Source organism: Crocuta crocuta, unplaced genomic scaffold, assembly GCF_008692635.1.
Source record: "Crocuta crocuta isolate KB4526 unplaced genomic scaffold, BGI_CrCroc_1.0 scaffold211, whole genome shotgun sequence".
Lineage (NCBI taxonomy): Eukaryota > Metazoa > Chordata > Mammalia > Carnivora > Hyaenidae > Crocuta > Crocuta crocuta.
In genome coordinates, this window is record NW_027527939.1 from 755,222 (window position 1) to 767,323 (window position 12,102).

Here is a 12,102-nt window from a genome sequence, read left to right on the forward strand (position 1 = left end):
TATGTGTTGTGCGTTTCACAAATTTCTGGCAGCTGTATGAGGAACTGTCAGAGTGGTTACCTGATTACCTCTGGATATTGGGATGAGAGTTTGGCGGGGTGTGATTTTTACTTTTTACCCTTTAATGTTGATTCTGCTTTGTGTGTGAATCTCCAGAGCAAGACTCCTTTAGAACATCTAACCATTCTGAAAGAGATACCCCTGGGCTTCTGTTTGAGCTACAATTTATGTGGTTTAATATGAATTGCCAGGCTTTGAGAATTAGTATGGCCGAAGGAGATGAATATCTATAAATATAATTTCCTTTGTTCTTGGCAATTTGGAGAAGAATATTTTCAGTGGTTTCTTAGACTCTTGTTTGAATCCTCAACAGTGCTTTATTGTTGTTGTTCTCTTTTTTTGCATGAAAAGTGAAGCTTTTGATTATTGTAGTCTTGCATGCTTTTTGAAGGGTTTATGGGTAAAGGCAGTGATGGCTTGAAATTTCTTTTTTTTTTTTTTTAAATGTTTTATTTATTTCTAGGAGAGAGAGAGAGAGATAGCATGAGCAGGGGAGGGTCAGAGAGAGAGGGAGTGACAGACTTTGAAGTAGGCTCCAGGCTCTGAGCTGGCAGCACAGAGCCCGACGCGGGGCCCGAACCCACGAACCGCGAGATCATGACCTGAGCGAAAGTCGGACGCTTAACCAACTAAGCCCGATGGCTTGAAATTTCTAACAAACTCTCTTTTTGTGGGCTTAACAGTGCCTAGTCAGTTAATATTCCTTTTTTCTTTCCTGTTTGTTGTTAAAATCTGGTTTTTTTTCCTTCAAAGGTTGATGCTCAGTTACAGGTAGTAAGGAAATTGGAAGAGAAGGAGCATCTGTTACAAAGCAACATTGGCACAGGGGAGAAGGAGCTGGGTCTTAGGACTCAAGCCTTGGAGATGAATAAACGCAAGGTATGATTGCTTTACTCTGTAATCTGAAGTGACAGTTTGTCTCAGAAGCAGATAAGTAGGACACTGATGAAATTACAGGTTCACTTTCTTCCTGGGTTAATGTTTTGCGATCAGTATCAATAAAGTGACGTGATTTGTACGTCCCACCCAGGCGATGGAGGCGGCCCAGCTTGCAGACGACCTCAAAGCACAACTGGAATTGGCTCAGAAGAAACTACATGATTTTCAGGATGAGATTGTGGAGAACAGTGTTACCAAAGAAAAGGACATGTTCAATTTCAAACGAGCCCAGGTAAGAGTGATTGTACTTTCTTTACATTTCACCTTTTAGGTATTTTCTGAGTTCTGAAATGATCCATGTTATGAAAGAGTCATTGGTCTAATGTATGTCGTTTCCTACTGGATTTAAGTTCCTTGAGTGAAGAGACCAGGTCTGTTTTCTTCACTGCCATCTCCCCAGAGCCTGCTGGGGATGGTGGGTTGAAATAAATATTTATTAAATGAATGAATTGGTGAATTTGTAAAGAAGTAGCAATGCATCAAATTAGAAAATTTTTAAATTCCATAATTTTTCTGTATTTGGCATGTCAAATATTTCTTATGATGACTTTCTGTCCTTATCCATATATCTGTAAATTATTTTAATCCAGTCTACCTTCAGTTTGAAACTAACTACCTTAAAATAAAGTGGCTTATCAAGTTCTTCTCTTTTTAAATTCTGAGACTGTTTTTATGGAACTGGACTGACAATAGTTAGGTGTAACTCCAGTTTGCTAATAGATTATGGTTTGGGGCTCTAGGTTCAGTTTTCTGCATACCTGTAAGATAATTGGACATAACAGGACAGAAAGTCCTTTTTTTTTTTCCACAGCAGAGAGTCCAAGTTGAAGCATATTTTTCTGAAAAATGGCAGGTCTTGGGGAGTGTGTCTAATGGGTATGCTGTCTTACACAGGAGGACATCTCTAGGCTTCGAAGGAAGCTGGAGACCACGAAGAAACCAGACAATGTACCCAAATGCGATGAGATCCTGATGGAGGAGATTAAGGATTACAAGGTTAGGAAAACGGCCTCAATGATTTCTCTGTGTTTACTGGTCTAGGCCTGAAGTGGCCTACTAATAGAGTGGGAGAATAAATACTGGTCGTCTTTACATGAAGGTAACCAGAGGATGGTTTATTTTATTTATTTAGTTTTTAAAAGTTTATTATTTTAAAGTTTATTTAATTTTTTTGAGAGAGAGAGTGGGGATGTGCAGAAGGAGGGAGAGAAAGAACGCCAAGCATGCTCTATGCTGTAAGCACAGAGCCCAATACGGGGCTGTCTCATGAACCATGAGATCATGACTTGAGCTGAAATCAAGGATTGGACACTCAACTGACTGAACCACCCAGGCACCCCAAGGATGGTTTATTATGTGTGTGTGTGGGGGGGGAAGTGGCAATCTTGTCTTAGTGTGTAGTGGGTTTCCTGGTTGTTTGTTTGCTTACATATGACAGCCATTTAAACCTTTATACTTGATCAGATTCTGACTTCTGTTTTTTTTTTTAGGCCCGCCTGACCTGTCCATGTTGCAACATGCGTAAAAAGGATGCTGTACTTACCAAGTGTTTTCATGTTTTCTGCTTTGAGTGTGTGAAGACACGCTATGACACCCGTCAGCGCAAATGTCCCAAGTGTAATGCTGCGTTTGGTGCCAATGATTTCCATCGCATCTACATTGGTTGAGCCAAGCCGAGAGAAGAAGAGGGACTGGCTAGACAGGCACTTACTCATTAACCATCAAACCTCTACCTCTTCTCTCCTTGACTGTCACCTACAGGGCAGTTTGTCTGTCAACGACCTTTCCTTCGCAGACTTTATGTCCAGGTTCTCCTCCCTGATAGCTACATGACTTCAGGGAAAAGGACTGGTAAAGGCAAGTCTTGGGTTTTAGAATGAATTAGAAACAAACCTCTTATTTGTCTTCCCCATCAGCTTGTTTCTTTCCTGCTTTTAGATTTTTCAGCATTTTTCTTCTTCAGGCTTACTGCATAAATAATCTTGGATTGTGCATTCCTCGTGAAGAAGCAAGTTGGTATTTTTGACATGGAGAAGGGAACAAAGAAGAGTGGAGACACATGGCTGTTTTGGGGAGTGAGGGCGAGCTTTTAGAAATAAGCTATCCATGGGCACAAACATTTCTTGATTTGGGTAGTAAACTTTTTGTAAACTTGGATTATAAAATGGTATAATTGTGCTACTTTTTCCTGGATGGTTTGAAGCCTTAATGAAATCATGTCCAGGATGATTCAGTCCGTTTCCTATTCACTAACAAAGTAACTCGTTAAGGTCAGCTGGTTTCCATGTTGAAGTTACTTAAGTTTTGAATGTTCTACTCATTGAAAGGTCTTTAAATTTCTCGAGGCCAGAATAATTTCAAATACAGTAGCCCCTTTTATCTTACAATGAAATCAAGATCGGAGAGGATGGGGAACAGGACTGAGAAGGTGAAGAGATCTTCTGGGTACTCTGGGAACTTGATTACAGGGAGGCGTTGGTGAGCCATGAATTACCCTCATCTGCCTCTCCACAGGGATTCTGGTGATCCTTGTTTTCCAGAAGATTCTCTGTAATGTTTCTGTAGGACTTTATACTCCATAAGCTTGAATTAAAGCAGGATTCAGTTTGCTTTAGTGTTTGTGTTTTTCTTGGGCAGGAGTTGGTTTGGATTTGGATATTTACTGTTCCTGACACTTGGCTAGGAAAGCTGGCCACCCAGCCTCAGGGGACTGCAGCCTGTGGGATGTCATGGAGGAAACCACTAGTCCCACGGGAAGCTGGGTTTAGGAGAAGACCCTTTAAGTGGGAAGATCAGGGAGGCTCTAGGCCCGACTGGTTTGAAGTTCTGGCAACGTGGAGAGCTCTTAAAGTCATTTTGAGATAATTACCAAAAATGGCAGTGATTTTAGGACAGTCTGGCTTCTTTTTACAGACAAGGCCAATGAACGGGCTTCAAGAATACCCACAAATTGTACACAAACTTAATTTTGTGTGTTGTATGTATATTATTCATAGCTTTTTTTCAGATTCTCAAAGGAATTTTGAGACTTCACAAATCCCCAAAATGTTCAGAATTACTGCTGTAGATCCATAAAGAACTTTTTAGAAAATTTCTTTAATGCCTAAATAGAATGCTAATTTCAGAGATTCTTGGAGAAGCACTAGAGTCTTTTTCTCTTTTTTCAGGTCTTATGAGGGATGGTCTTTTTTTCTTTACTTTTATTGTTATCTTGGAAATTGTCTTGGTAATTTGGACCAAAGTCTGGGTTTGTGTTCTCTAAGGCATGTATCTTTAACTACATGGCTTGGCTCTTACCTTCTTACCTTACCTCTGCAGGGATCTTTTTCAAAGTTGCTCAGCCATTTTTGCTAGCTGTGGCATTCTTACATGAGTTTCCGTTGGGATGCCTTATTTATTTTCTTAATCTCAATCCACGTCCAAAGGCATCTTTGTCCTTCGAGGGCAGTTCTGTGCACATAGTACTCAGTGCACATGGTACTCAGTGCATGCCACTTGAGTAATGGATGTGATTTGATATTGTGGAGATTAAGGGGGAGATACTGGTTGATTGGGAAATGGTCAATTGGCTTCTTTTAGACCTAACTGGGATGGTGATGCTCACTTCTTGAAGGAAGTTATGTGCTGCTCTCATCAGTTTCCATGGTCATTTGTCGATAGATAAAGCCAAGTACCAGTGAGTCTGCAGAAAAGTTTCGACTACTTAACCATGAAAGTCTACCTGACTTGATACGATAAGACAGCTACATTGAGAAGACGTAGGAACTGGTGGGTGGTGTGCATGTTGGATTGGCTTCCACAGTAGGAAAACCGTGGCATAGAAAAACCTAAACATTTCCTGGATCTGTAATCGTCCCACCCCAAAGAAAATTAAGCTTTACCTTCTGGAGATTTCTGCCCAAGTTCGCTCTTCCTAATGTTAGATATTAGGGTCTTATTTGTAGCATACTTCACAGGTACTAAAATGAGGACATGGAAAGAGCAGTGTCTTAACATAGTTCCCAGTCCCCCGCCATAGGCCTGGCACCTAGCACTCCAGGAAGGTCCACGCGGTGAGTTTAACTCAGCTCCTTGCTTCTGCCAGCAGGTCCTCCGAGGTCTGCTGAATTGGACCAATGTGTAATTCAAACTGTATTCATGTTGTTTTCACTGCCTAAGTGGAAACAATTTTTCCTTATATATTGAAGTTACTCTTCAGATTTGAATTTTCCTAAAATACATGACTATATTTTAAATTTCCTTTTGTGGTGATAACAAAAGGAATTATTTTGAATTCTAAAACGCCTACCACTGTTCAAGACAGTCCATGATAGCTAGGGTGTCTTTTGTAGGTTTAGTCTTGTTTTAGATAAAGTTGGAAGCATAGTATATTTGCATTAGTAAAATAATGCTATGCTCTGAGGATTTGAGGCTACTAAAGTCTACGGAGTGGAATAATTGGAGAGGATGTGGGAGCTGAAAGGAACTTCAAACCATGTCCTTATTTTAAAGATGAGGAGACCGGTGCCAGGGTTACTCAGTTTAGTAGCAGAATCAAAATGTGGCAATCAGACCTCTCTGTTCTCTTTTACCCTAAGTGGAGACCTTATGAATAGAGTGTTTGTCATCAGGAAGATAATAAAATGCTTTCTGAGTCTTTTTAGTCTTTCTAAAGACCTACATGAACTTAGTATATTTATCCTTTTTTTTTTTTTTTTTGAAGTTTGCTTGTTTATTTTGAGAGAGAGCACAAGTGGGGAAGGGACAGAGAGAGAGGAAGAAAGAATCCCATGCTCTAAGCATGGAGCCCAACGTGGGATTCGATCCCACGAACTATGAGATCATGACCTGAGCTGAAATTAAGAGTTGGACGCTTAACTGACTGAACCACCCAGGTGCCCCAAGGAAGACAAAGTTTTAAATATACTAACATTGAAAAAGTCTTAGCTAGGTCTCTGCTGTGGACTGAATGTGTTCTCCCCAAATTCGTGTATTAAAACCCTAATCCTCAATGTGATGGTGTCTGGGTATGGGGTTTGGGGAGGTAATTAGGTCTCAGTGGTTGAACTCTCATGCTGGGATTAGTGCCCTAATGAGATGAGGTGGGAGAGCACTTGCTTCCTCTCTGCTTTACACACACACACACGCGCGCACACACACACACACACACACACACACACACATGCACAGAGGATAAGTGTCTTTTTTGCTTCCAGAGTACCTGATGTGCATATATCAGAATATATGCCACATTGTTTTGCCAGTTTGTATGTCTCTCCCCACTGGGCTGAGCTCTGTGGGCTCAGAATCTGCTGTTTATCTTTCTCCAGCAGCTAGCCCAATGTCTGGCTCAAAATAAGCATGCAAACAATGAATGACTGAACGATGCAAAACAACCTTGGGTAAGCTGGCGGTTGAATTAGGTCACCGTAGGTTTATATTTGTATGAGATTCAACTTGGTTATATTCCAAAAGGATGTGTGTGAAGAATGCATCCTGCTAGCAGGTTCATGATGGTACGTTTGCCAGCCACTAAGAGTACGGAGTGTGTCACAAACTGCAGGGTGCCTCAGACTGTGGGACTGAGTGATTTTCAGCTGTATTTGTACCAGTTCTCGGTTGAGCCAGGAAGTCAGAGATGCCTAAAACAGCTGTTTCCGTGTGACTCAGGGGCTACGGTGTTGAGTTCAGTGGTGCAGTTAGCGTACAGGCTTCCTTTTTTGCAGAGCTGGGGGCCAGGCTGAGGCAGGGGCTGGAGGCACTGTGGCAGACTGAAGGGGGTTGGAGGAAGGAAAGGGAGTCTTAAGGCAGTGATCAGAATCCTGACAATGTAGGCTGTTCTGGAATTGTACCACCTGTGTGTCAGTCTCTCTCTGCCACTACTCTGACTAGCTGTGTGACCTTGGGCAACTTCATTAATTCCCTGAGCCTTAGTGTTTCCTTCTGTAAAGTGGAGTTTACCTACTTAAGATTTTGCTTATTTATTTTTGAGACAGAAACAGCATGAGTAGGAGAGGGGCAGAAAGAGAGGGAGTCACAGAATCTGAAAAAGGCTCCAGGCTCTGAACTGTCAGCACAGAGTCCAACGCGGGGCTTGAACCCATGAACCGTGAGATCATGACCTGAGCTGAAGTTGGATGCTTAACCAACTGAGTCACCCAGGCGCCCCATGGCATTTATCTACTTTAGACTAGGTCTGGAGAACCTGTGCTGTGGGGCCCCAAAGATTAAATGAAATAAGCATTCAGTAACTGTTAGCTACAGTAGCTTTGTTTATAGGTAGGGAAAAGGGCAGATAATGAGAAGGTCTTCAAGCTTAGAGAGCATGCCCATCTTATTCACTGTTGTGTCTCTAGCACTTGGCACATAAATACAGGCTGTTTAACAAGCAGATGGTTGTTGAATTACCTACCACCTGAGGGTGGTCGGCAGAATATTTTAGAGATGTCTCAATATTGCGGATTTTCCTAGAATGTCTTTTAGGTGAAGTCATTTTGATTCTACTTCATGATGCCTGGGCTCTGAGTTTTCTCAGCATGTTTTGTGCTATGTGGTCTTAACTAAGGAAACTTATAAATCACAGCACAAGTAGCTCTCCTATGAGGAAGGGGCTGGTGCCATGTCCCATGTTTGAATCCCCAAAGATAATGCCAGCAGTACGTAGGAAAATGAAGTTTCTATCTGAACATTTATTCCACAGTCATAGAAACTGAAGATGGAAAAGACCTGAGGACATCCAGTCCCTCCACATGGTTGTACAAGAAAAGTGGCTGGAGCAAAACAGCCTGTTCACGTCATGCTCACGAGACAGCATTTCACTTCTTCCTGGAGCGGAGCGATTGCACACACAGTACAGTGAAGACACAATGCAAACACTCTTTACAAACCTTAAGAAAATACTTCTAAATACGTTATTTTCATAAAACGGTCGGGGACTAAACTAAAAAAGCGAAGGAGTCCTGGATTAGATGGGTGGTGTCGGTGGGTGAAGAAAGGAACAACTCAATAGAGCAGGTCGTGAAGCGGTTCTGATGACTAGAACACAGGTTCTTTCCATGAGTGCTGTGTTTTCTGGTTTGCCTATGAAAAATGAGTTGGGAGGAAGAGAGGCTCTAAAGTACTTTCTTTCCCCTTCATTCTTTATCCATGCCTAGGACGTGCTTACTAACTCCCAAGATTTTGTTGGACCCAGCACCCACACCGGAAGCCCACTGCCAGGAAGATGTAGCTCAGTTTGACTTGGTGGCTGCTCTGGTTGGCGCAGAAGCAGAAGCTCCCGGGTAGGGCTTGTGCAACAGCAGGATCCGTGAATAATGGAGAGTCCCCTCCAGGCACGTTAAAGAGCTCAACTGGCTGTGTCCCTGCGGCTGCCTCACTTGTCTATCCCATTCTTCCAACTCCTCTTTAATGGCTGGAAGGATCCCCTTGCCTCTCCACCTCGAGGGATCCACACTCTGGGGCCCTTATTATTATTATTTACATGAACCAAAGCGTAGCCCCTATAGCCCTATCGGTTCCTGCTCACCCCGCCATACTTTATTGTGTGCTTCCTGTGCCAGAGGAATTTCCCCTTGGGACACGGGGTGGGGTGTGTAACACAGGCTGTCACGTGTCAGGTTTCCCCGCACCAGAGCTCGAAAAAGAACGGGCCTTCCTGGTCTCATAGAAGCCCAGAAGAGGAGGCCAGGTAGCATCCCTGATCTCCTTCTTCCTTATTAAAATACCACCCTCCACCTGAAGATTTTGATCTTTGTGTTTTTTGAGCCTGAAGGGAGCTGAAAGAACAGAGGTGGAGAACAGAAAGAAGGGTTTTCAAAGGACCCACCATTTCATGAACTCTTTTTATAAAACACAACACACTGTTGCACACATTGCAAAAACACTGTTCAATTACTACCGATAAAAACAACCATTGCTACTTAAGACAGCTTCATTTCACAAGCAATTACGCTGTTTCTCTTTATCCAGAAAATGGAGGCTTTTTAAGCAATGCTGACAGCAGTAAGCCTGCTTTCAGCCCCTGCTGCTTCTTGCCGCATCCTGGCCACAGTTTTGGCCAAGTAGTTCCTCAGAAGGTACTCGAGAAGCTGTGCACTGGCTGTCTACTTTGTGGACAGGCAGGGCTGTCTGGCATGTTGCCACTGCTCAGCGCGCCCCAGGAGAGAAGCTTAAGGTAAACCCGATATACAAAAATCCAAACTTACAAAACAGATACATTAAGGGATAATTAATTGCATTACAAAAGGATTCTTTACAAAAGAATTCACCTCTGGGTTCCTTTAAATAGCCAGCTTCTCAAGTACAGTCAGACTATGAGCTGAGTTATAAAAATGTGTATGTACATTAGGAGCATGGCTGTTACGTGAGTTGAGGTACACCCGTAGATCAGCCTTCCAGGCTTCGCGGAGGTTTGGGGAGCGCAGAGCATGATGGCCACGTCTACAGCATCCTCCGCTGTTGCAGATGGGTGGGGATGGCTACCAGGCATAATTTTCCAAAGGCAGTTGCAAACCTATTTCTGGGCCTGGGGTGAGAACATGGGAGTATAGGGCATTTCAAAGCAGAATTGTCCTTTCTGTTTCCAAGGGCTCCCCTGTTCTCTGTTTCATCTGTGAGGCCGAAGTCTAACTAGAACTTTCTACCCCCCTCATCAGTATCTCTGTGCCTACACCCAGCCCAGGGTTTTCTCGGACAATTCACTAAAGTGTTGTCTAATTACAGCTTAGGGTATTCTCTTTCCCTGGGGGACAAGGTAGCTCTTGGTGGAAATGCAGGAGAAATTTTGTGATCGAGGAGCATTTCTGATGATGTGCAGCTGTTACAGAGCACAGCACTTTGGGACAGTGCTGTGAATTCATTGTGGGTATTCCATTTGATATGAAGGTGGAGCAAAATAATAAGTAAAGAAGTCTAGTCCTGAATGGTGCCCTGGGGTGGAAGTGGCTGTATGGAAGGTGAATCAGCAGGTGTGTGCTAAAATGTAAACTCAAAAAAGGCTCTTACTTCTCCCCAGGCCTGGAGCAGCCATACTTCTAGAAGTGTTTCTTGAAAGGTGATTGTTGGATCACACTTGTCAATCACCCGGGGGAGCTGGTTAATAAGTAGGTTTCTGAGCTCACCCTCCAGACTCCCCAGCTCACCCCATCTGCTGGGGAAAGGTTCTGGCAATCACATTCTAATGGGGTCCTAGATGCTTCCTCCCCTACGCTAAGCCCTGGGAACTGATGTTCCATAGTTGGAACTTTCCCTTCCTGCCTGCATGTCCACACCACTGCAGCCAGGAAAAGGGTGCCTGCACAGAGGGGAAGCCAGGTTCTGGGTATCTGTTTCTTGGGGGCACTGGGTGGGGCCTGGGGGAGAAGGGAGGGACCCCACCTGGTCACAGCCCCTCGGGGACGAATGGCTGTGTGGCTGGGTGACTGACTTGGTAGTTCCCGCAACTAGGCTCTGGACAGCACAGGGGACAGTCCCAAATGTTAAAGCTTGGTGTTTGCAGGGGAGGTTTGCATTTGGGATTCCTAGAGCGAAGAGGCAAGTGTTGACTTGAAAATGGCCTGGGATGTGATTTGCAGAGACTTTTCACTTCACCCACAGTGTCAGCTCACATGTCCTGTACAGGCAATAAGCAGGGGCATTCCAGTATCATCCTAAGGCCACATCCTTGCTTTGCTTTTCTCTCTTTTCTTTATAAAAGGCACACTCTGTAGTGGAGATGCTTAGTTAGATTAGAAGTATAGTCCTATTCATTCCTTAGCCAAAGAGCTTTTCTGGCCCAGAGCTTTTATTCTTGGGCATGCTGTACATTTTTAATGCCTCTTCTGCCTGTCCTCTGTTCCCGCTCACTCACCACATCCCTGCCCCCTTTCGTGGTCCTACTAAACGTGGGTCAGAATGGTGTCAGAGATCCAGGACCCTCTCAAAAACAGGGCTCTTGCCTGTTCCAGTCAGTCTTCAGTCTGCTGTGATGCTAATGAGTTCACTTAATGTTTTACATACCCAACTCCCTGTCCCAAGTTTCTCTGGCCCTTATCTGGTTCCATGTTCAGAATGTAGGAACAAATCTAGATGGAACACTTGTATCAAAAGCCACAACCCTGGATAATCCTGTCCTATACTAAGGTTAAAACCAGGTATGAGGAACAGCTTTCTCTCTTGTTGGTGTTAGTGCAGAGAAAGGGCTAAAACCCAGAACTACTTGTGCGGCACCTGATGAGACAGGTTAACAGGAGCTGGGGTTGCCCGGTCATTCACAGACCCTTTACTGCGAGTTTACTCCTGCCTAATCTACGATCCCTGGTATTGAAATCCCCCTACCCCGGAGAGCTAGGGAGTCGGCTTCTGAAAAGCTGTGGCTGCGTTTTAGGCTATGGGATGAGCAGACCTGACCTCTAAGAAGACTAGACCTCACCTTCCCCACACTTCCGTCAGTAGTTACAAAAGAGCATTACAAAGTGTCTGGAGGGCTCGGAGGAATGCCAGGAACGGAGAAGGGGAGCAGCACGGTCACCTAGGACTCACAAGTCCGGTTGGTCCTTTGATACTCTTCCAGCTCCGTTTTCCTGCTCACAGCCAGCTGCAGCTCCTGCCGGATCACCTGAATCTGCTTCTCGAGCTCTGAGAGTTCCTGCATCACTGAGTTCCGAGCTCCGCTTAGGGAGTCCGCCTTCCCATTGGTGGTCAGCGAGGCAGGGAGCTCTCTCCTCCTCGGAGGGAGTGGCATGTCCTGGTGGGCCTGGATGTCCAGCTGGTTTCGCCCTCCTTCATCACTGAAGACGTATGCACGTCGGTCATCATGACTCAGACTGGAAGTATTCCACACACTGGAATGCGGACGGGGCCCCACGTTGGACCTAGGGAACAAAGAGGCTCGTCAGATTCACCTTCCATTCTGCAGCACCTAGAGCGCTGACCCGCCACTGTGGGCCATTTCAAACCATGACTAGAGCTGGTTATGCATTCAGAGGTGAAGCAGCAAAGCCACGGACACACTCCTGCTGGAGTGGCACGGGGACAAGAAGAGCCAATACAGTTCGTCCCAACTGCAGTTCCGGCCCTCGCCAGATTGGAATGGGTGTAACGTGTGGAGCGCCGACGGACCAGGCTGTGGCACATTTTATGAAGAAC

At 44.5% G+C, this 12,102-nt stretch overlaps 2 protein-coding genes across 2 annotated transcripts in view; one reads left to right on the forward strand and one right to left on the reverse strand.

Annotated features, from left to right (window-relative positions):
• The window catches only part of RNF20 (ring finger protein 20), a 28,291-nt gene extending 24,683 nt beyond the window's left edge, over positions 1-3,608 (forward strand). The window contains exons 17-20 of the mRNA XM_077752249.1: positions 814-939; positions 1,091-1,231; positions 1,894-1,995; positions 2,490-3,608. Of these exons, the coding sequence (XP_077608375.1) occupies positions 814-939; positions 1,091-1,231; positions 1,894-1,995; positions 2,490-2,666 (546 nt within the window). The 3' untranslated portion in view covers positions 2,667-3,608. The remainder of the gene's footprint in view (positions 1-813; positions 940-1,090; positions 1,232-1,893; positions 1,996-2,489) is intronic.
• Positions 3,609-7,647: 4,039 nt separating this feature from the next.
• GRIN3A (glutamate ionotropic receptor NMDA type subunit 3A) overlaps positions 7,648-12,102 on the reverse strand; it is a 164,925-nt gene continuing 160,470 nt past the window's right edge. Inside the window, exon 9 of the mRNA XM_077752250.1 lies at positions 7,648-11,828. Coding sequence (XP_077608376.1) covers positions 11,486-11,828 — 343 coding nt within the window. The 3' untranslated portion in view covers positions 7,648-11,485. The remainder of the gene's footprint in view (positions 11,829-12,102) is intronic.